The following is a 24,817-nucleotide window of genomic DNA, read 5'->3' on the forward strand; positions in this document are numbered from 1 at the left end:
TGGGAACATTGAATTTATCCCACCATTTAACTGTGTGTTGGCGGATGATGATATTATCATCAATCCCATATTGCCATTTGAATATCCAAGGAATCTTGTATTTGGCAATGAATATGAGTAATAAGGGAAATTGCTTCTGGTGAGCAGAAAATGGGTAAACAGAGTTGAAATAATGAATTATATTTTTGAGATCATCAGGAAGGATAGCTGAAATGGCGCCATAGTGACACCACCATCTCAAAAACCAAGTTGGTAACTCAGATTTGAATTTTTGATCAAATGAGATGAACCAAGAATGACTAAAAGTTTCATTTTGGTACAAGAAAATCTTGAACCAAGCATCAATGTAATCATGATAATTATATGGAATAGAATGACCAGGTAGATCACGAAGCTGATTAGGATTTCCCCATTCAGCCATGGAAACAATGTTGTGAATATAAAGTGAATGGTATAGGACCTTATAGGCATAGGTGCGGTCCTGAATTGGCTTGATTAAGATGGAATGATGGTTGATTAAAATATCCTTGTAATAGGCTAGGGTTTTCTCTGGATGGGAAAGAGTGAAATGGCATCCAGAGCCAAAATGGAATTTAGCAATGTCATTGATGGTTTGATTTCGTGGGTGACTGGGTTCTTTATAGAACAGGTTGGTAACATGTGAATTGGTATATTCAGATCGAGATGATTTAACAGGGTTAACTGGGAATGGAGTAACTGAAACTGATTGGCTGGATACAAAAGGATCAGAGGCCAATGCAGATGAATAATCAGGGCGTTGAATAGTACCAAGGGTTTGGTAACGGTTAACTAGGTCAAGTGAATAAGAGGGGGAAACTGACGCCAAAGGAGGAGGGACAATGAGTTGATTTGGTTTATTGGCAGAGGAGGCCAAAGCCTTTGAGGGAGGCCTTGGACGAGACATCTGTGAAATAATAAACAGTGATTAGCAACCAGAAAGAAGATCTAAATAATCTTGATGATGATGTAAACAATTGTAGTTGTGAGCAAGTAAATTGCGGCGAGCTTGAATCTGTTGGTAATTGATATACTGGGCTCGTTTGGTAGTGGGTCTAGCTGATTTGAGGCGGCGAATGCGATGAGTAAGTTGTTTAATGAGAGTTTTGAAATAGGTAATTCGGGATTTATGGTAAGCAGTAAATGGTGTAGTCATCTCTTTCCCCCCTGTAAAAATTCCCGGGTAAGAAAATCAGGGAGGGAATTTTGACAACCAGGGATATAGGTAATATCAAAATCAAAAATACTCAAAATAGCTTGCCAACGGGCAAAAATCTGTTTACTAGCAAGATTTTCAACATCTTTTTCTAAAATAAATTTAGCAGATTTGCAATCAACACGAAGTAAGAATTTTTGATTTAAAACATCATCTTGAAATTTTTGAATACATAAAACAGTGGATAAAATTTCTTTTTTAATAGTACTATAATTAAATTGTGCTTTATTCCAGACACCAGAATGATAACGAACAATTTGTTCAGATGATTGAGGAGTAAGTTGCTGAAGGAGAATGCCACCATAACCAATGTCGGAGGCATCAGTTTGAATAATTTTGAAGGAATTTTCAGTGGGAATACCAAGACAAGGAAGAGACTTAACATATTGTTTGACTTGTTTAACAATAGAAGTATGAACAGAAGACCAAGGAGGAGGATTATCTTTTAACCTATCAAATAAAGGTTGACAAGTTTTCCTAAGGTCTTTGTAAAACTCAGCAATGTAATTGAGGGAACCTAAGAACCTTTGTAATTGAGTTTTATCAAGGATTTCATCAGGGAATTTGGAAGCAAATTCAATATAATACGTATGTATTATATATATAATTTTTATATATTTATATATTTACTTTAAATAAATTATCAATAAATATATAATAATTATTTTATAAAATAAATTATTAATAAAATTTTATAATACGTATGTATTATAAAAATTTTTGTAATAATTTATAATACGTATGTATTATTTAAATCTTTACATTTTTTATTTAAAATTTTTTACAGTAAACCCATCTTCACATTTTATAATACGTATGTATTATTCAAAAATAATTTATAAAAATTTATAATTAATACGTATGTAAATAATTTAATACATATCTTCACATTTACATTTACAGTAAACCCATCTTCACATTTACATACGTGTGGTTTAAGGGTAAAAAATTTGATAAATAATAAATCAAACCATCCATAACCTAAAATTTTTTATCCTTACATACGTATGGTTTAAATAATTTATAAAAATTATTGCCATACGTAGGTAAAAATTGATTATAAAAATTGTAAAAATTATTTATAAATTGATTATAATCTTTATAAATTATTTAAAAATATATAATAAATAATTATTAATAAAAATTATAATCAATTTATTTTATAAAGTAATCAATTTATTTTACAATCAATAATTTTTATTAATAATTTATTTTATAAAATAATTATTATATATTTATTAATAATTTATTTAAAGTAAATATATAAATATAAAAATTATATATATAATAAATACATATTATATATATATAATACATACGTATCAAAAAATAATTAATTTAAAGTAAACATATAAAAATTATATATATAATACATACGTATTATATATAATTTATTTAAAGTAAATACATACGTATTATAAATTATTTTTAATAATTTATAAATTATTTTTGATTATAAAAATTGTAAAAATTATTTTTGATTATAAAATTTTTTATCCTTACATACGTATTATAAATCAAACAATTCATAACTTAAAAATGATTTATATTTACAAAAATTATAAAAATTATATAATTGATTATTATAAATTATTATTATATATAAAAATTATATTATTTCAATGTTACAGTGTTGTGGGTGTGTGTGGGTGTCTCTGTATGTCAGAGTGTGGGTTGGTCTTGGTTCAACGGTAGAAACGTCATTTGAAATAATGTTTTCTATAAAAAAAAAAAAAAAAAATTATATGCACAGTAAAAATGCGATTTAAAATAGCGTTTTTTCAGAAAAAAATTTTTGTGTTAAAAGCGCGATTTGAAACAGCGATTTCTTAATTAAAAGCACGTTTTGTAATAGCGTTTTCACTATTCATCAAATTTTTGGTTCCAAACAGTGAAAACGTGATTTGTAATAGCACTTTAGCCTAATTTGAAAGATCCGTCCAAATTAGACCTAATTTGAAAAATAATATGGAAAAAGCCCCGACAAATGGGAAATTGTTGTTGGTAAAATTATTGGCGGATTAATAGCGCAATCAAACGAGGCACGCGTCATTGTCCGCACGTGCATTACACACGAGAGAGGGAGAGAGAATTGAGACATGGTTCTTCTACCGTTTAAGTTGAATTCACGTTCTTTCACGAGGTGAAGAATAAGAAGAAGAAGCAAAAAAAAAAAATAAATAAAGGTGAAAAAAAGGGCTTCTCATTGGTCCCCCGACTTCTCTATCGCTTTTTGAGTCCCTGTAAATTTTGAAAAACCCTACCCATCTCAAATTCTCTTCATCTCTTTCTTCGGATTAGATCTTACCTTTTTCGATTTTCATTCTTTATATGTGCATTTTTTTTTATTATTTTTTTTTTTGCATTTATCCCAAGAAATTAAGTGATCCAATGCTTTGAATTTTGTGAAAATCTTGTGGTTTCTTGGTCTGATTTTCTCAATTCCTCTGATTGTAGATTTGCTGATAAGAACGTCTCAATGAGTTTCCAACTTCTTTGATTGATAGCGGCAATGGAGATTCTTGATAGAGAATAGATAGAATTAGATAGAGAGGCAGAGAGAAAGAGAAGATTGGCAGTGGGCTGCTTTAGGGGAAAGAGATAGAAAATGGGTAGTACGAAAATGGAAGGCACCTCAGCCCCAGCTGTTCGTCGAGACCCATATGAGGTTTTGAGCGTTTCTAGAGATTCAACTGACCAAGAGATTAAAACTGCTTATAGAAAGCTTGCTCTCAAGTGAGTTCATTATATGTTCAATTCAATTTGTTCCCCCTCTTTGTTTAGTGTTTTGATTTACCTTTGATTGTTCTGTGAAGTCTGAGGCTTGAAGCTTTCAATCTGGTTTCTTGAACATGTATTGTCTTGATTCTTATGATTGTTGCATGCATTTGAATTTGATTACTTGGTCGATTTTTTTTCTTTCTTAGTTTAGATATAATTACTGTAAATGGAAATTTTAGGGGGACCTAAACTGACATGGGAGACGAGATTTAGTTTGGTTTTATTTGGTTTAGTTTGTTGGGTACAGAGATTATGAGTTACAGGATTTGCAAAATGGGTTTTAAGTTATTTTCTCTTTATGTACTGTTATGATGCATATTATATTGGCCAAAGATCAAGGAAGTTACTTTTGTGAAGGAAGCTTCATTGGAGGAGGAAGTTGGAATTGGAAGAATTATAAATAAATCACAGATGAGCTGTAGAACATGTTTTACTCAAACTTTTTGGGGCATGAGGGCTTTGTCATTGGTTGTGATTTTACTTTGGTCTCAGAGACATTGCTTTGCTTTCTTTTCTTAATAATATAAAGCAAATTACGAATGGGTAATACAAAAAACACCTGTTTCATGAGTTGTACTGCATCCATCACAATTACAGCTAATGTACGAATAAGCATGATGGATACAGCACGGACACTTCTACGAAGGTGACATATCCGTGTTGTGTTTGTGTCAGACACCGACACTCTTCTAGAATTATATATTTTATGTGTGTTCCTCACGTGTCGTGTTTTGCATTTTTTGAAAATTGGTGTGTCGGCATATCTATGTCGTGTCGCCTGTCCATGTCTGTACTTCTTAGCAGACAGAGAACACGGTGGACACAGAGATGACACAATAAAGTCGACCACATCCAAAAAAATCAGGACACAACACTACAGGGACACGACTATAGATGCATTAATAAATAACTTTTTTTGCATAAATGAAAATAAAAACCATTTCTTCATTTTTAACATTACAAACAAATTTTTATTTTATCATATCAAAATATTTAGAAATCATTTCTATATTCTACAGATTAGAAAAAAAATGCGAACAAAAAGTCTTAATATCAATTTTAGAACAGCTCTATTCATAAACAATTGAAAGTTTTGGACTTTGTAGAAATCTTAAAAGGCTAAAATTAAAAGTCTGAAGGAAGAGGGGTTAATAGGTATGCATTTATTTATTTGTTTTTAAATTTTTGGATTTTAAGTTATTTTCTTTAAATTTGTAATGTGTTCATGAGTCTAATCAATGGGCAGGTGTTTCCCCTAACTATATGCAGAGTGGTCTACTATAAAAATTAACATAATAGTAGGACACATTTGGACATGTGTCTAATGAGTGTCGGTGTTCAACATGGACACAAACACAACACCTTCTTAGAAGTGTCCATGCTTCTTATAGTCCATTGTTTTATAATAATGATATATACGAACGTGGTGATGGTGACAATAACCAATATAACTTTATATGAGTTATGTATTCGGCAAATTATTAATCCAAGTAATGTGCAGGTACCATCCTGACAAAAATGCTAGTAATCCTGAAGCTTCAGAACGTTTTAAGGAGGTTGCATTTTCTTATAGCATCTTATCAGATCCAGAGAAAAGAAGGCAATATGATAATGCTGGGTTTGAGGTCCGCTTCTTCCTTCCTCATTTGCTAGATATTCTGTTTTGTTAGAGTTTTGTGGTTTTTAAATGTTTTTAACCTGCCTTTTTCTGGACAGTGGTGGTGGAAATGGATGTAAGTGGAATTTCTTTTCTTTTTTCTTCTTCTTCTTCTTCTTCTTCTTCTTCTTCTTTCTATTTATTTTATTATTTTATTTTTTTAAATTTCCCTTTTTAAAATTCAGATTCAATTGCTTCCGTAATTATATGGAACCACAAGTTTTGATTTTAAGTTCCCTTGAAATTGCAGAGATCATTTGAAAATTTGAGGGCACCATTTGTTTCTTTTTGCACTGAAGTTGTGGAACAGAAATATATTATCAGGATTTAATTGAAAAAAGTGATTTATCTATAATATTGGCTGGAATTCCAGTGCATGTGTAATGTGTTTGTGAACTTGATGTCTTCATATATTCCATTCTTTTCTCCCCATGTAGCTTTCTTCAAAATGGCTTGTACACGGGCTCTTACAAAAACTGCTCATGCCAGCTGCATTTAATGCATGGTAGGTAATAATTTTTTGTAGGCCAATGTCAAGCTCATGTGAAAATCGTGAGTTTGACTGTTAGAGCCCACGGTTTTGACACATTTTGTTTCTAAATTTGTGAATCCGCATGCTAGATCGTGGTCCGCCACCTGTTCTAGTGAATTAGGTGACTTAGATTACATGTATTTGGGAGTATTTAAGGAGCATTGGAAGGGTATCAATATTCGGTATTGGTACTCCTTAAAGGTATTTTGCTAACTAGATGCTGGTTTTTTGGTGAAAATCTGCTAAAATTATGATGTGGTTGAGGCTCTTGATTGTTTGCCTTCCTCCCCCTTACCTCAAGGTCTCTCTCTCTCTCTCTCTCTATATATATATATATATATATTAACTAGAACTCTGGTTAATATGTAAACTGCACCGACACACTAGCCACTTGTTAGTTTTCTAGTCTTTTTGTCTAATCCAATTTGTTCTGGAAAACAATGGTCAAAGATAACCTTGCTCGCTGCTGCAAAGCCTAAGTCATGTAAGTTTTGACTTTGTGCCAAATGACTGATTCTTGAGATAGTGTATGTGTCTTATGTAATAAGGCATATACTTTGTGAGGTCATATTTTATTATTTCTAACTTTTGATTCTACAAGAAGCTTGAGTTGATGAATTTGAAACTATTGCAATATAAGAATGGTAACCATCTAAATGGAGAATACGGAAAGGTATATTATTTCCAAGGATGTGAAGCAGCAGATGCAGCACTCCTATATTCTAAAACGTGGAATCATCATTATTGATATCTGTACTGATCAATATTTTAGTTTCTATACATGTTGAAGGGCTAATAGGGATTAGAATGATGTATGAAGTACCCCATGTAGTGGTTACAGGCTATGTGGTGTGGTGTGGGCGTGTCAACAAATTTACAAAATGCCCATGTTTGCTTGGTGCTGTCTTAGATATCAGGAAGACATGATAGTAAATCTGTAGAAAATTGTGAAAGATTGTAAGTTGGTCAGTTTCTCTGCTTTCAAGGATAAAATTTTTAGGTTCCATTTTTAATTGTGGTATCATTTTCAATTATGGAAGTAAAGACATGTTAAACATGATTTGGGTCATCCAATTAGTTGAGCTTAGGAGATTATTTTAATTTCCAATCTGCTGTGTTGGTTGATGGCTAGCATTTTGAAATTTTATGATTTTTTGTTGTATTCAACTAGTCCAAAGTGGAGTTGATTTGGGTTTTAGTCCACATCTTATCTGATTAGATGGTTTTTCATATGCTGTAAAACTCTTTTTTGTGTGCCTGGGTGTGTGGTTCTATATTCCCCTCCTGTTTGCTATTCTTACATACACCCAAGAAATAGGAGCTTTTTTGGTGATGACATAGAAATGCTCCTGCTTAGTCATCCAACTTTCTGTTTGATGTTGGGTGATGAACTTTCTGTGCTTGCAAGTTTTTGGTAGATTTTCTATTGGTTCAAAAAGACATTATAATTATCACTTATTAATAACTTTTTTCGTGTACAAGGGGCATGAATCTTGTATGTAGTTTTACCAGAGTCAATTGATTTTTAAGCTTGCTTTTCCTTTTTAGCTTTTATCGATCCACTTTAAGCACCTTTTGTTTCATATAATAAAAATTAGTATTTTCCAAGTTTTGTGTCCTTCAAGTTTTTTTACTAACTAGTTTGATGTATTATTTATTATAATGCTTTTGACATTTGATTATAAAACTAAATGAACAGGCTCTTGAGGCTGAAGGTATGGATATGGAAATTGATCTTTCTAACCTTGGAACAGTTAACACAATGTTCGCAGCATTATTCAGGTGATTTTTTTGTTTTTTTGTTTTGGGAAATGTAGAGGCTCCTTTTATTATTGTGGCTTGTATTAGTTACTTTTTAATTTTGTTTATAGCAAGCTAGGTGTCCCTATCAAGACTACTATTTCTGCTAATGTCCTTGAAGAAGCTTTAAATGGAACTGTCACAGTCAGACCTCTTCCGATTGGAACATCAGTCAGTGGAAAGGTGCTTACTTGTTTTGTCCCTGGGTAATACATAATTGGTTTGTATCAGGGTAACACATAGTTTTTCAGTTTCACTATTGTTTAGATTCACTGCAGGTAGAAAAGCAATGTGCCCACTTCTTTGGTGTTACTATTAGTGAGGAACAAGCTGAGGCAGGAATTGTAATTAGAGTTACATCAGCTGCGCAGAGCAAATTTAAGGTACATTAATATATAGTACCATTTTGGCTGACTATCTTGTGTGTGTTTTGTAATGTGCCAATTTCTCTTGCAAAGTGTTATGTGCAAAACTAGAAAATTAATATTTTGCCTTTACTTAATTTACAGCTACTTTATTTCGAACACGATGCCAATGGTGGATATGGTTTAGCTTTACAGGTATTATACATGTTTTTTTATTTATTTATTTTTTTTCCCCCTTTCTCCTTCTACTCTATAGCTATTCTCTGATTGGCGTGATGTTTAAAAAAAAAAAAAAATCTTTTTTTTAATTGACTAGTAAGATAGACTCATTTCCCTACAAGGACTGCATTTTCCCTTTTGGGGGATAGTAGGAGATATCACTTGCGCTAATAGCTGGTGGTTGTTTATCTAAGGAAAGAAGCACTGGCATGTCATTTGCAATCCTGCTCCCATGCCAGTGTCCGACACAAGCATGCATTAAGACACGCTCTGACATGTGTTGGTCACATGCCCAACCAAGTCCATTTTTTTTCCACTGGAGATGTCACAATACATCTGAACATGCTTATCATCTATCACATACCGGGCCTGCAGAATAGCTGAAAGCTCATGTGGTGCGCTATCAAGCTTGCCTTGCTGGACCTCCAAGCCTCTGATGGTGTTAGCAAGGCTCAAGCAAACACAAGAGATTAGTTTGTTGCTCAGGTATTAGCACAAAGAAAAGTAGACTCTGGGACAGAAGCATATGTTTGTTGGGGAAAATTGAGCACTTCATTGATCATATGCAAGCTTAGTGACAAGACACTAGCATAGGCATACAACGCTACAAGCTACGGTATAATCATTGCGTGTTGGGAACAGAGATTGAATCAGGCAAGAAGCTCCACTGTTCACCAAACAAGATACTCCAGCTACAAAATTCCACACAAGGAGCACCCACTTTTCATCAAACAAGAAATTCTACAAAATTTTCCAGTTATCACTCACAATGTGCCCTTCAATCCCCCTCTTTTTTTTTTTAACTTCCCAAGAAGCATGGACACTTCTGTAGAGGAAGCATCGTGTCTGACATTGACACTCCTAAAAGCGTGTCAACATTTCTTCAACGTGTTTTAATTAAAAACTCAAATTCATAATATAAGACACTTCACCGACACTTTGTGGACATTTTGGTGACACTTCTTGAACCCTCCGAACACGTCCTATGTGATTTATCCCACCATAATAACAACATTTTGTTAGTATATATTAGCATATATATTAGCTGTCAAACCTTTAATAATGTACCTTTAATAATGTTGTTTGGTTTGTGCTTCTACTTTCGGTTTGTAATTGTTCTCCATCTCCTCTATAAAGGAGAGAGCTCAACATAACATTTAATATAATCAATAATACAATCAATATACATACAATTCTCTATTTCTCTATACATTAAATTAACATTGTATCAAAGCAGGTTTAGAACCTAGTATTTTCACTTCACTGGCGGGCGGCAACCTCACCTTAGCCGCCCGCCGGACCTCCACCTACTCCGCTGTCATCTCTATCAATACATATAGCTTCCAGTTCACCGCCGCCACCAGAGGTGACTTCTCCACATGCAAAGATCGATCTCTCTCATGGGGTAACAAAGATATAAATACATGGTCTCTCTCTCTCTGTCTCGGGTTGGAGGGGGAGAGCATTTCTTTGGAAACCATACACACAAGGTCTCTCACTCTCTCTTTTGCATGGATTGTCTCTCTCTCTCAATCTTCTTCCTTCAATATCCATCACTTTGATCTGTTTCCCTTACCTTAACCATAGCGATTTGCTTCCCCTTCTTCACACTGCAACAGTGCTGCAATCTGTTATGGGGTTGGCAAAAATGGTGGTTGTATTGACGTCGGTGGGCTGCCGTTTTACATGGCAGTTTATGATCCACAACCACAATCTCTCTCTATCTCTAGCAGAAATGGCCATGGCGAACTACAACCAACACCACCATCACAGCCACTTACCAGCACCACCTTCACGCCCAACTCCTTCGAGTCGCTGTCCTTGACTCACCCAGTCAACCCATCACCACCAACCCACCTCGAACCGACTGGATCTTTTGGCTCCACCTCGAGTTCCTTCTCAACAAAACCCATTGGCTCTGGTTGCTCTTGTGGTTGGCTTTTCGCACTGTCATCGACAACTGATGGCTTAGTGACATCTTCTATCTTTGGAATCTACATCCTCAATCTCCTCATCGAGTTTCTCTCCCTCCTCACTGTTCGTCGCCGCCATCGGTGGTGGCTCTGACTACAACTCCACGTGGCGAGGCTCACCACCAATTGTCTCGTCGGCGAGCTTCTACGCCTCCGCCGCGCTCCCGTCGCGATCGGCATTTCACCCTTGCCGTGCTGCTACCAAAACACACCATTAATTTGAGGGAGGATGGTCTCTTCTCTCTGATGGCGATGAACACTACCGAAGCTCCCTCTCATGGGCTCTCTCTCTCTCAAACGCGGCCTTGTAGAACTCTACAGCGTCGTTGGCCTTCGGTGTTTCCACAAACAGCTGAGACTTCATCGCTGAGAAGGTCACCGCCTTCGAGACTCCAACCAGACCTCACTTCTCTCTCCATGGACCCAACTTAATATAATATCACCCACTCACTTCTTTTTTATGATGAAAACATTTTTTAATATTTTTTACTCAACCCATTCTCTCTCTTTCCTTTTTTGGCAGTTTGAAAACACACTTCTCACTCTCTCTCTCTCTCTCTCTCTCTCTCTCTCTCTCTACTCAAGGACATTCGCCACTTTGTCAACTTTTCAACCCATCCTCCTTCACCTTTTTTGCACTCCACTCACCCACTCCCTCACCACAAAATAGAATACCTTTATCTATTTTATCTTATCTATCTTGTGTTCTGTGTGGGTGTGTCCAGCGTGTGTCTCTCCTCCATACCACCATACCCACCGTTTCTTCCTCTTTTATTTTATCCTATTTTATTTTCTTTTATCACAAACACAACAGTATCCAATACTCAAAGTGTCAGCATACCATCACAGACTATTATTCACAACACCACCAAATTCAAGTCCTCCATTTCCATTGCAATTCCAATTCCGCATTACACCCACACCCCACACACACACACACACACACACACACACACACAAAAAAAAAAAAAAAAAACCAAAACAAAACAAAACAAAACCAACACAAACAACCAACCTCCCTCACATAGGAGGGATTTTTCTCTTCCCTTCCTTTACCCTTCCAAGTTCACTCAGCACATTCACTCCCCATTGCTCCTCACCTGCAGCATATGGCGGACCTCCAAATCGGAACATAACGGTGGCCTTCCGCTTCAGCTCTTTGTTTTCTGCCTTCAGCACATATATCTCTGCTCGCGTATCCTTATACATGCGCTGGAGCAGAGCCAATTAGGCAGTTACCTGATGTACCTCACTGGTCCTATTCTGAAGCCAATGAGACAAGTTCATGGCCACCGTCATGGTCTCCACACATGACTTCAACGTATAATGGTTGGCCTCAATATCAGATTGAACAACCATTATTTGCTCCACAGACAACATAGGAAAGTTCAACGGAGCAAAATCAGGGGCACTTGGTTGAGGTTCAAGGGCAATCGCACCGGTTATCTCTCTTGTGGATTCGTTGAGGTCTGGAAAGAGAGTGAGCGGACCACGGGAAGAAGAGGCTATGTTCTGGGTTGCTGAACGGGAAAAAGAGGCCATGTTCTGGGTTGCTGAGTGTTTCAGAGAAGCAGCGATTTCAGACTGGTAATGGCAGAAAGGGTTGGTTGCAGAGTGTTTCAGAACAAAGATGTTCAGAGGTTTCAGATTAGTTTGGTTTGCACAGCCTCCGCCTCAGTTTATATAGACAATGACGAAGAGGATGACACGACGCTCTGTCAATCACGTGCATCGCCGCGTGTCCGGCGCGATTTTTGATGGCTCGCTGCTGGACGATTTCTGTCGGGCACGACTTTTGATGAATTAGGCGCACCTTTTGAGGGCGCGACTTTTGAGGGCTCGATATATATATATATATAAATATATATCTTTTGGGCAGCCTATATACACAATCATACAGTGTATTTTATACAACGGTCCAGCATGACCTCGTAAACTGTCCCGACATTGATTCCGGTTAGCTTCTACATGGGTCCGGCATGATCCCGTAAACTGTCCCGACATTGATTCCGGTTAGCTTCTACATCGGTCCGGCATGACCTCGTAAATTGTCCTGACATTGATTCCGGTTAGCTGGTACAACGGTCCGACACGACCATATATTGTCTTCACCAATGGTCTGGTACGACTATACAGTGTCTGCTTTTGTTACTCTTTCCAAACTCAAGTTGATTGGTACCTATCCTCCTTGAGTTTGAGGCGGGCTGTTAGTATATATTAGTATATATATTAGCTGTCAAACCTTTAATAATGTACCTTTAATAATGTTATTTGGTTTGTACTTCTACTTTCGGTTTGTAATTGTTCTCCATCTCCTCTATAAAGGAGAGAGCTCAACATAACATTCAATATAATCAATAATACAATCAATATACATGCAATTCTCTATTTCTCTATACATTAAATTAACACATTTTGCATTCTTTATAACGCAACTTATGTCTCACTTTTGTATGATAACTTGATATTTAAGTTAGAAAGAGGGTAGAGAGAGAAAAGCTCATAACTTTGAAATCTGATAAGATCTTTTTATTTTCTCAGTGTTGTACTATTGCAACCAAGCCGTTGGTCCTTTGCATGCTTGTACATATACTACTTATGAGCCGTGCACAATGTTTGGTACAAATGTTTTGCTATGCCCCACAATGAATTATTATATTTTGTACATAAATAACTTATACTAGCAGTAACACGGGCACTTGTATATTAGAATTTCTTTGAATTGTCCAAAAGAAAATGGAACTTATTTTGTCTACATTTTCAGTTGCAATTCTTTTACTAACCAATTCCAGATCATTATCTCCCTTTGAAATTGTCATTGTTGAGTCTATTTCTATTTTTTTTACTTTGTGTTATTCTTCATTACTCATTATGATTTTTGTATGTTGAGATCACAAAAGTAAACAATAAAATTTATAATACATATATTTATGTTGTGTACCTATTGTGTTGTGTCATGATTTTTTTTTTTTTAAATTGCCTTGTTGTGTCTCTGCCATGTCGTATCTGTACTTATTAGTTGTTCTTTGTCCACCATTGTAAATATGTTTTTGTGACTAACTTGATGTAAAAGATCATTTGTATTCATGGTTATTTGAAATTTACATCCAAATCTATGATTGTATGATTTTGTAATCTATAAAAGCCAAATGATTGTATGATTGTAATCTAATTTATCATTGGATCCCAAATTATTTTTTTCAAACTTGCAATGTGTTTCATGTGTGTTCTCATATCCCAATGTGTATCCTACTTAATCATGCTTCATGCTTTTGTTTGTTGAACTATTTTTAAAAGCAAAAGGCACGCAGAGGCGAGGTACATGAGTCGTGCGCCTCATCAAAGCAAGGCACAAGTTATAAAATATTATTGGTTCATCTGCGGCTTATGAACATTGTCTCGCTTCAGAAGATCCAAAGGTGCCTGACCTGTGCCTTGCCTCGTGCTTTGGCAGGCGCCTTTGCGTGCTTTACAACACTGATCTGTTTGATGATTTGAACAGTGTACTTGTTATAGATGTATTAACATGGTATGAACTAGAGGTGTGGCACACACAAGCTTATCACCTAGATCTAGCCCGCCCTTAATACTTGACTTTTACTCCCTTCAACTTATCATGTCTCTAAAATTAGTATTTGTGGTTAATGTAACCCAATTCTACCTTCTACTCCATTGAATTAAAATCTCCAATATGTATCTAATTGACATTCTCTGTATTTAATTTGGAATTAAGAACCTCGCTGGTTTGTTACAAATAAATGTAGCAAAGTCTATGACTCCCAAGTTCTATTTGTCAAATAGTGCAGAGTATCTTCTATTTTTTTCAGGAAAATATTATAGATAAATGAGACTTGAATTCTTAGCCCATATCTCCAAATGGTGGCTTTCATGCCTGGGATTTTTGTTTTTAGTAGTTGTTCTCTTCTTATTGTGCTGGTGATTATTTAAAAAAACATTTACATCAATGAGCTAATGTGTTCCAAGGCCGACTAATTTCATCCAAATCTTTTCATTGTTGTCTTTTGAACATGCTTGCCTAGGGCATTTGGTATTGACCTCTTGTAGCTGAACTTGTTATATCATGCCTGCATACAGGAAGATAGTGAGAAAACTGGCAAAGTGACATCTGCAGGGATGTATTTCTTACATTTTCAAGTGTACAGAATGGATTCAACCTTGAATGCGGTATGTGAGTTCCATTACTGCTTTCCATTTTTCTCTAAAAATATTTCACAATGTTATGGCTTAATACATGATGAATTTGTCAAATGTGGTGGCGCAGTTGGCAATGGCTAAGGACCCTGAAGCTGCTTTCTTCAAAAGGTTGGAAGGTCTTCAACCTTGTGAAGTCCGAGAACTAAAAGCTGGCACTCACATATTCGCCGTTTATGGTCTGCACAGTTTTGAAGCTGCTTTTTTGTCCCTTTCTCCTTTCGGTTTCTGGTACCATTAGTATAATAAAGTTTCTTGTGCAGAAGAGGATTAAAGTCCTTATAACTTGAACTTCTGCCCTGATATGCACAGGTGATAACTTCTTCAAAACTGCTTCTTACTTCATCGAGGCTCTTTGTGCAAAGTCTTACGAGGATACAACACATAAGCTTAAGGACATTGAGGCTCAGATTCTAATGAAGAGAACTGAGCTACGCCAATTTGAGACAGAATACAGAAAGGTAATGGCACTCGACTTTCTAGTGATGGCTCTTATTGGTATTTGGCAATACATTTGTGGTTGTATCTTTCACATGTGATGACTTGTAGGCATTGGCGCGCTTTCAAGAAGTGACCAATAGATACACCCAGGAAAAGCAGTCGGTAAGTTCTATTTATTCAGCCTAGTAATTCTGATAGAATTTTCTGCCTTGATAACATGGCACTAATTTATTCCTGATCTATCATGCCTGCTTGGAACAGACATTTCCTGTAACAACCTAAATGATGCTGGATTTTTGTGTACTTCATTTTTAAACCATTTTTCAGTACTGAATTCTAATATTGTAAAAGACAATAAACCCCAAAGGGGGGGGGGGGGGGGGGGGTGTTTGGCCTGGTGGCAAGGCCTTGAGTCTTGGAGGTGTGTTCCCTCCAAGGTTCAGGGATTGAAAGTTTTTAGGTGCTATCAATTCTTTGGGGCCATCGGATTGAGAGAAAACCCTTGAATTAACCGTGGTGCACTTGTTGGAAACTCATTACCAAGGGCCTATGCACCCCTGGGGATTAATCAGGCTTTGATTCGGACACCCTGATGCCAATCAAAAAATATATATATATTGTAAAAGACAATAGGCTGATATTTATACCTTGCTCATTATAGTCAGTAGTTACCTGGATCCTATCTCATCTATACTATTATAATTTATAATAAAGAAAGACCAGGGGGTAATCTTAAATTTGGTGAAGATCTGTCATGCTTAGGTTTTACTCATTAATTGAAGGGTTAAGTATATAAAACAAAACTGCATGATTCAGTTTACATAAAAAAGTTTCGTGGTATTTTGAGAGTTGGCACTGACAGAGAATAGTATGGAAAGTGGATTAGTGGGAAAAGAAGTAGGGATACGAAAACTTTAGAAAAAGTAAATATTAAAAAAAAAAAAATAGAATTGATATAGATCACGGGCGCAGTAGGTGCGTGCCTCCCTTGTTAATTATAACTATATTTGTGTTTCCATAACATTTGTGAAACCCATGTTCAAATCATGTTATGCCCCCTGCAATCTTAAACCATACATAGGCATTCTGTAATAAGTTTGTTTCAGTTTTTGTTTTCGAGATCTTTATTAGACATCGATTTTTGCATCTTTACCCTCTCCTCGTAATTATATCTAGTTCTAGTTACCTTGTTTTTGTCTTATAGTTGCCATTGTCTTGTTTCCGGAGAACAGGTTGATGAGCTACTGAAACAGCGAGACACTATCCACTCCTCATTCACTGTAGTCAGGTCAGTTGTCGTCAGTGGTGGGAGTGGCACTCATGTTAGTAATGGAAGTAGTAGTAAAGTTCCTGGTGAGGATTTCAAGGCTGAGAGCCCGGGGGAAGATGGAGGGTCAGATGGTAAGGATAAATCATCGAAGAAGAAATGGTTCAATCTTAACCTGAAAGGATCCGATAAAAAATTTGGTTAAGACTTGAAAGAGAGTGCTTAGATAGTCATTATATTGTTTGAGAACACTTGAGCCACCAGCTTGCTTGCCTGCAAGAGGTATTACTTGTTCGATTTATTATATCCTTCTTGTGGATTCCCTGGGGTGGTTCTTCTTAACAGTTTGTTGTAGTTGATTTCTTCAAACATAGTGAAAGATGTGTGTATCAATATCTGTGTTTTTTTTTTTTTTTTTGAAATGAATTGCTTGTCCAGCTCTTCAAGTTCATGTAGCAGGTAGAACAGATTTTTGATACTGTGATAACAGATATTCCTTGAATTTTTGTTGTAGTGAAAGATGTGTGTATCAATATGGGATGTTTATTTTTTCAAGTTGTATTTTTTTTTTTTTTGGAGAAAAGTTTCAAGTTGTATCATTTGGTTTCAATATGGGATGTTTATTTTTTCAGGTTGTATAAAGTTTCAAGTTGAATTTTTGAGAAAAGTTTCTTTAATTTACTTTGGTCCCTAAATAGTCTTACCTTTTCTCATTGTTACTTTTGGGTTAAATACACAACTAATTCTCAAAATATGCATCTTATGTCATTTTAGTTATCAAAACTTCAAACAAGTTAATTTGATCCCCAATTTATTAATTTTGTCACTAAATGGTGCCTATTTTCGTTTCTGTCTAGAATTGATAACGAATGTAAGGGCATTTGCATCAAACCACATAGCACATGAGCAAAATGAGGAGAGAACAAATATAGGCCAAGTTTGGGAAGACTAAATAAGTGTACTTTTTGACTTTTTTTGTATTATGTGTAGAAAAAGTAGAGAGAAGATGTTGATTGATGTGACCCAAAAAAGATAAAAAGATGAAATAAGTGTATTTTTTTTTGTTAGCCAAACTTTTCCAAAGTATGTGATTTATTTTAATTTGGTCTATGATGTTTTAATTATTTTAATTGTATCAATTCAGTTCTCTACTTATTCGGTCATAGGTAAATTTTAGTTCTCAACTTATTTGGTTATAGGTGAGTTAACGAATTACACTTTTGTTGTCAATGGTAGAAGAAATTGGAGGTAGGGATTATTTATTAACAAAAATAATATGTTAGGAATCAAATTAACACATTTGAAATATCGAAAATCAAAATGATGACACATGACGCATACTTTGGAGACCATTTGTGTATTTAACCCTTACTTTTTTTCTTCTTATATTTGTTTATTTTTATTATGAGGGAACTTGTGATAGGCCTTTTGGAATAATACAGTAAATTCCAAATATTAGCAATAATTGACAAATTACATGTAACAATTAAGTCCGAAAGACACAAGCAAGAGTCAAACTCACAAGCTCGTCTTGAAATTCGAACCTTCAATTGTTGGGCTACCTGTGTGGGCTTATTGCTATGCTTGTTAACCCTAAAAGAATCTGCTTCCATTGTGATCTAAAACAAGACACACAACAAGGTTTGGACCAACCATTAGAATAGAGTAGAGTTCATAGGAAGAAAAATGATAAAAATGGGTACTTCTAATGTTTTTCAAAAACAAATTGGCCGTCCTAGCTAATCTAATGTTTTTTCTTTTTTAAATTAATATTATTTTAAATTGGAAGCTAATCTAATGATTAGAAGGGTTTGATATCCAACTAGTATATGCATGAGCTTCTTCATCAATTAACTCGGTCCCAATTATTCTGTTTTCTACTAAAATATCTTAAGGTAGACCGGTATTAGGGTCTTCCTAATCCACACATTAAGATAATACTTAACCAACTAAGAGGTTGATTTATACGTGCACTGACGACATGACACAATGCTAGAGAACCTATTAGTATAAAATTAACTTGCAATTATGGGTTATACTAATCGATCAAAAAATGCCATCTTAGGTTATCTATTCCAAGACTTAGTTTGGCGTAAATTAGAATTCATATAAATATGTATAGCACATTATAAGAATAATTTGATGATCTAATGCGGACAAATAACTCACTTTGAACTAACATTTCTTTAATTCCAAACAACTTTGTCTTTGAGTGGCTAGGTTATATAGGTCCTGTTTGGTAGGGCTTATTTCCAGCTTATTTCAGTTTTTAGCTTAATTTAAGCTATTTTGATGTGTTTGATTCAGCTTAATAATACAACTTATAGCTTTTTGTAAGTCAAAAATCAACTTATTCTTTGAGTAGGGGAGGAGAAGCTTAATTTATAAGTCAAAAATCAGCTTATGTTCACAGTTATAAGCTATAAGCTGTTAAGGTATAAGCTATAATCACTTTTTCACAGCTCTACCAAACGGGGCCATAGTATGATCAAATTGCATGTACTTTTTTTTTTTTTTGAGCAGAAAAGGAATATATATTAAGATGTAGGGGGATAAACATCCAGGTGAGCCAAACAACTCAATTCCTGGGGGGGTATAGCTACCCAGTTAACAGGTAGTTGTGACAGGGCACTTGCATGGGCAACCCACTGTGCAACATGGTTAGAGGTTCGCCTTGTCCAGCAAAAAAACAGTGGCCAAACCTGGGAAATACATCTAATGTCAGAGAAAACTGCTAAGCTATACCAAGGGGGCACATTTTCAGAAACACAGAGTTTGATAGCTAGCAAATTGTCATTTTCAACGACCACATTCCTCCAGTTTTGCAATTTGGCCATGATGCAAGCCAACCGAATGGCTTGGGCCTCAGCTTGGAAGGCTGAAGCAGTATGGATGTGGATAGTGTGGCCATCAATAATTTGCCCTGTGGAGTCACGAAAGACTACGGCTAAGGATGCGCTGGTGGACTGTTTGTAGAAGGCCGCATCATAGTTGGCTTTTAAAAAGCCAGGAGGAGGAGGTTGCCAGCGGTTAGGCCTGGTTTGTGGAAGAGAAGAACCAGTTTGCTCAGGTAAGACGCTCCGCAAAAACTGGACATATTCCGTCCAAGCGTTGGTAGCACGATCAATAGTTTCCACTGGACTGGGATGTGTGTAGAAGCCCCATTTTTGACCGTCCTCAAGACTTGGACGTCATCGTCTGAACACTCGATGATCATCCATGCTCGTGTTCGTTTTGAGTTCTTGGAGGTCTCGGTCGCACGCCTTGCCTCAAGATCTCTCAACTTGTCTGTCTTGTGTTTGGTTGTGGACCAAAGACTTGTGTTTTTGCTTTTGAGGGAAGAGAGTGGCTTGTTAGCCATCCCCTCAACCCATCGGCCAAGGTTTGAAGCCATCGGCCCCTTTTTCTTGCCATCGGCCAAAGGTGCTGGCCGATCGTTTTTGGTCGGTCGGCCACCATTGTTGGTCAATCGGCTATATTTTCCGGCCGACCCCTTTTCATCTGTTTTTGGCAGATATTTTGTGCCAGCTGTTCACAATTTCCCCCCTTTATACACGTATGGAGGGATTTGAGCCTTGTTTAGCTTCTCCAAGAAGCTTTGCAAAATTGGTTTTCTATAAAAGGAAAGCCTCCTCTCCCTTTCCAGGGGTTCTAGAAATCTGATATACAAGTTAGATATATATCTCTCTCTATATCTCTCTCTCTCTAGATTTGTGTGTGTATTTGAGCTCAAAAGTGTGTTTTGTTCTTACTATTGCACACAAACACCTAGAGTTACACTATCCTTGGTTGCTAAGGCACTAGAAGGTTGATATTAGAGTTCTTGGGCTATTTTGATCCAAGAAGATTGTTGGAGTTGTGTTCTTGAAGTTGTTCTTCAAGGGTGAGTCAACTTGCTTTTGATACCCCATTTTGGCTTAAGCTTTTACACATACTTCTATATTGTTTTAAGCTTAACTCTAAACTACAAAAAGTTCTGATTTTGTATGCTTGTTATGGTTGCTTAAGGTCACTTTTTGGTTGGGGGTTGTTTACCCCCTCTTAGGCCTTGTTTGGCCTTGTTTTGTGCCTTTACTTTTGAGCTTTGGGATCATCTTATTTTGACCTTCCCACCACTGAAATCCAGAGGATTTTCAGTGGTGGAGAAGTGGTTTTGGAGTCTTGTATAGGAGGGGGACACCTCTCTCTCCTTATGTCTCATATGTTTGTGTTGTTGGCTTAAAAAAGTAGCATGTTTACTTAGCATGTCTTGATTCTATTTCAGCACTTTTTAGTAGCTTTTAGGACCTTCCTTAACTCTATTCCATGTTGGTTTGATGGCATCATGCATGCTTTACATACTTGTAGAGTAATCTTGCATGTTTGCATAACATGCATCTTGTGTTTGGACCACTATCCTTGCATGTTTTGGCTCGACTCCAAGGAGCTTTCCTTTATGTTTTACCATGATTAAACTCTGTTCGGTGTTGTCTTGGTTATGCATGCATTGTTTTGTATAGCCTTGGTTCATCCTAGCTTGTAAGCTTTGTGCTTTAAGTTTATTAGCATGTGTTACTTGAAGTATTTTCATGATTTGACATCATGTGAAATGTAATTTCAGTCCATGTTTCATGGTCACACACTTGCATTTATCACCTATTCCATGCTTTGGATAGTTTGTGTTTCATGCCTTAAGAATAGGTCATTGTGCATGCCATCATACTTAGGCCTTTGGGATGCCATCTGAGTGGGTCTTTAGGCTCTTTCTAACATGCCATAACTCTGATTTTATTGGCCTAAGTCGTGCCGTGTTTGGTTGTAATAGGTGTAGTGCAATCGCCCCTTTTGGCCTTGTATGCGTCTTGTTTTGTGCTCACCTTTCTAGCATGTTTTGGCCTCATTCCATGCATGTTCTAGCCTTGTTTTGGACTTCCTTGGGACTGTTTTCGGTCACCTTGGTCCTTTGGGGCTTGGTTGACATGGCCATGGTTCAAGTACCTTGGCTAGCTTTGAATTTGAAGTCCATTAGCATGCCTTGCTTGTGTTATGTATTTGATTTGGCATCACTCTTAACATAATTTCAGAGCTTATGGTGTCACCATACTACCATGATTGTCACCCCTCGCTCATGTTTGGGTATTGTGACCTTATGCCTTAACTCTTGGACCATTACATGTGCATGCTCATTGTGCATTTCATTCTATCACTTCATCACCTTGGCCACTGTTTTTTGGCGTGGCTGAGGCCTATCCATTTTCAATGTAAGTCCATGGATCATGCAGTTTGTGTGTCGTTGCATGCTTATCGCGTTGCATGTTGTCACATCCTTGTTATTGGTATTGTTGTCGCATGCCTATTACATTGCATGTTGGTACGTTTAGATTGCATCTTGCATGCTTGCTAGTTTACATTTCGTCACATGCTTGATTAGGTTGCATTGCATTTAGCACGCTTGTTACCTTAGCCTTGTGCATGCTTAGGTTGCATAGCATTACATTTCCATGTTGCATTGTATTTGGCATACTTGCATGCATTGCATTGTGTTTGGTTTGGGGTGTCAAACCAAACACGAGGAGCGAGGAACGTTCGTACTTGAAGTGACGAAACATGCCTCAATCCTTAGTTGCCGACGCTCTTGATCCAATATGATAGAGTGTGAGGCCTTCATGTGTTTTGTGCATTCATTCCATATTCATTTTCACACTTGGATCCTTTGGCCATCATGCGTTGAAATGCGTGATTGATGGCCCGAGGGTCGAGGACTACACTCCCTTGAGTTCATAACATGATAGGGAGGGTGGTTGTGCAAACATTGTCTTGAAAAATGCATTGCCATGCTCTGTTTGTCCTCTGCTGCAGCTGGGGCATTCTGCAGGAATAGATGGTCAGTCGACCATATTCAGTGCCGATCGGCTAAATGTGTTTGGCCGAGAGCCCCATTATTGGTCGATGGCCTTTCCACTTGGTCGATGGCCTCTCACAGCACTTAGAAGGTGATTAAGAAGCATCCTTGAGACTTGCACAGTTTTCAGAGGTGCAGAGCAGTGTAAACAGAGGCAGCATGAGCATGACGATAGATTTTTGAGCGGAGCCGAGCATGCATGCATTTGTCCCTCTTTCCGAGGCCTCTTTACCGCTTTAGTAGCTTAATTAATTTGTTTAATTAGTTAAGTGTTGTGTAATAATTAATTAGCTAGTTAGTTAGTTAATTAGTCAATTTGTATTATTCTTTCGAACCCTCCGTCGAGAGGGTGAACTTTGTAATAAGTATGTGTGAGTGTGTGAATGTCTTCCAACCCCACGTCTTTCTCCCCTTTACTTACCTGCTTTCAGTGGTTAGTTTTAGGTCATGTTTCAATTAGCATTCCTATGCTCGCATATTTGCATCATTCATTTGTATTGCATGCATCGGGCTCGACGCATCATACTAACTGCATAGTATTTCAATTCCAAGTTGAATACATGATTGTCAAGTTGCATTCCATATGCCATTTCAGAATAGCCGAGCCTATTTCTAGTTGCATTTTGTATGTGTTGCATTAACCATCTTAACATAGCTAGGATCATGCATGATTTCTAACTAGCTATTGTTTTGGCTCGGAGTACTAGGTAAGTGTTTACACTTTAGCATACTGCATGTGTGTTAATGTTGCCATAACAGCATGCTTGCCATGAGGCTATTTGCTTATGTGATTAACTGCCTGAATGTCTGTGGGTGAAGGTTAGATTACTTGAATTGGAACAATTCATTGAAATGTGAGTTTTAAGCCCGCTTGAGAGTAACAAAATCATGTTTTCTAAGCCCACTCGAGGGTGGCAAAATTCACGTCTTAGCCTACTTGCGAGTAGCACCTTCAAACCATTTTTAAACAAACATGAGATGTTTTGTTCCAACTTAGGCAATCTAGTCTATAATTGTGTATTGTGTGCATCACATAGTAATTCTAGGCTAATAACCGGAATAAGAACACATATGTTTTCAAAATAAAATATCATGCTTAGTACAGGCCGATCTTTGATCGGGCAAGCGGGGGTGCTCATAGATGATCTTCCCCAATCGTACCTAAGTTCCCGAGCCGAGGCAACTTTGGTGATGACGGACACGTGGCCTTAGGCAACGAGTCAGGGTTTCCTAAATTTCCCCAAAATAAATATTTAGGTGGCGACTCTGTATCTGGCAAAGCAGTCCATGTTTGGCACTTTTTTCTTAAAAATCAGTTTTCCAAAACAATTTGTCGGATTTGGACTCTTTGGTGATTTATCAATCTCACATCACACATTGTGAGATCAGATTAAGAACCGTGACATTTGAGTCCGAACTGTAGCATGAAGCCCAAGGGCGCGTCTACAATGTGATTGAAGATAAAATCATTCCTAGTCTTCCAAATTTGCCAAGCAGTCATGATAAACTGACTTAAAAAAAGGCTCCAATTGGGTCGGGACTTTAAGAACTCCAACTATTGATTCATCCAAACTGCTAGATCGCTGACTATACCCCTTTCAATGCGCAAGCTAAGTTGGCTCCCAAACCACACCACTTGGGTCCAAGGACAGTCAAAAAACAAATGCTCCACTATTTCTAGAGCTAAACAACAGATTGGACACAACTCAAAAGTAGAACATTTGCGTTTAAAGAGGTTGGCCTTGGTAGCTAAAAAATTCTTGCAAGCTTTCCACCAAAAGTGTTTAAGCTTGGGAGGTACATCAAGGTGCCATAAGTGTTTCCAGAAGTTAAGGGGGAGCTGAAGGGAGGTTGAAGGGCGTGTCGGTTGTTGTTCTTCCTGTAAGGCACGAGCCAAAACTTACCTCGATTTTACTGAAAAAAATACCAAATTTGGAAGGATGCCATACCACCACATCCTGTTTGTTTTCAATGGAAATAGGGATGACACTAATAGCCTGTCGTTCCTTCGGGGAGATGATCTACTTCAGAACCTCCATGTTCCAACTCTTTCGAGTTTGGTCAATAGTATCTGCCACAACATGGATGGATGTACTGATTGGTTTGACAGTTAAAACCTTGAAGCGAGGGGCCGATGGTATCCACTTATCCTCCCAAAAGTTAACAGATTACCCATTATGTATCTTCCATCTAGTGCCCCTCTAAAGTAAGTCTCTGCCCTTTAACAAGCTTGTCCATGCCCAAGATGGCCGAAATCCTCTAGTGGCTGTCATGAAATTAGAGTGAGGAAAATATAAACCTTTGAAAGTTCTGCCCCAGTGTAGACGCGCCCTTGGGCCTTACTACAGTTCGGACTCAATTTGTCACGGTTCTTAATCTGAACCAAAGAGTCCAAATCCGGCAAATCGTTTTGAGAAACAGATTTTTGAAAAGAAGTGCCAAACATGGACTGCTT

The 24,817-nt window shown here is 36.9% G+C and overlaps 1 protein-coding gene across 4 annotated transcripts; it reads left to right on the forward strand.

Annotated features, from left to right (window-relative positions):
* The first annotated feature begins 3,285 nt into the window (after positions 1-3,285).
* LOC114275421 (chaperone protein dnaJ 15) lies at positions 3,286-16,983 on the forward strand. Of its 4 annotated transcripts, XM_082892596.1 has the most exons (13): positions 3,354-3,477; positions 3,692-3,970; positions 5,517-5,640; positions 6,110-6,177; positions 7,904-7,986; positions 8,076-8,187; positions 8,283-8,387; positions 8,514-8,564; positions 14,657-14,746; positions 14,844-14,952; positions 15,086-15,234; positions 15,323-15,376; positions 16,447-16,983. In XM_082892596.1, the coding sequence occupies exons 4-13, from the start codon at positions 6,175-6,177 to the stop codon at positions 16,684-16,686; spliced, it is 996 nt and encodes a 331-aa protein (XP_082748722.1). In that variant the 5' UTR covers positions 3,354-3,477; positions 3,692-3,970; positions 5,517-5,640; positions 6,110-6,174; the 3' UTR covers positions 16,687-16,983. The 4 variants fall into 4 exon arrangements, with proteins under 4 accessions (XP_082748720.1, XP_082748722.1, XP_082748721.1 ...); XM_082892594.1 differs by lacking the exon at positions 6,110-6,177 and having other exon boundaries at positions 3,286-3,477; XM_082892595.1 differs by lacking the exon at positions 6,110-6,177 and having other exon boundaries at positions 3,449-3,569.
* Positions 16,984-24,817: the final 7,834 nt, after the last annotated feature.

The sequence above is a fragment of the Camellia sinensis genome, chromosome 10, assembly GCF_055761805.1.
Source record: "Camellia sinensis isolate YWXY chromosome 10, ASM5576180v1, whole genome shotgun sequence".
Taxonomy (NCBI): Eukaryota; Viridiplantae; Streptophyta; class Magnoliopsida; order Ericales; family Theaceae; genus Camellia; species Camellia sinensis.

Coding starts and splice junctions, on each gene's coding strand:
- LOC114275421 (XM_082892594.1), top strand. CDS start 3,843: ATGGGTAGTACGAAAATGGAAGGCACCTCAGCCCCAGCTGTTCGTCGA. Junction 7,987..8,075: donor ATGTTCGCAGCATTATTCAG/GTGATTTTTTTG, acceptor TTTTGTTTATAG/CAAGCTAGGTGTCCCTATCA. Junction 8,388..8,513: donor CTGCGCAGAGCAAATTTAAG/GTACATTAATAT, acceptor CTTAATTTACAG/CTACTTTATTTCGAACACGA.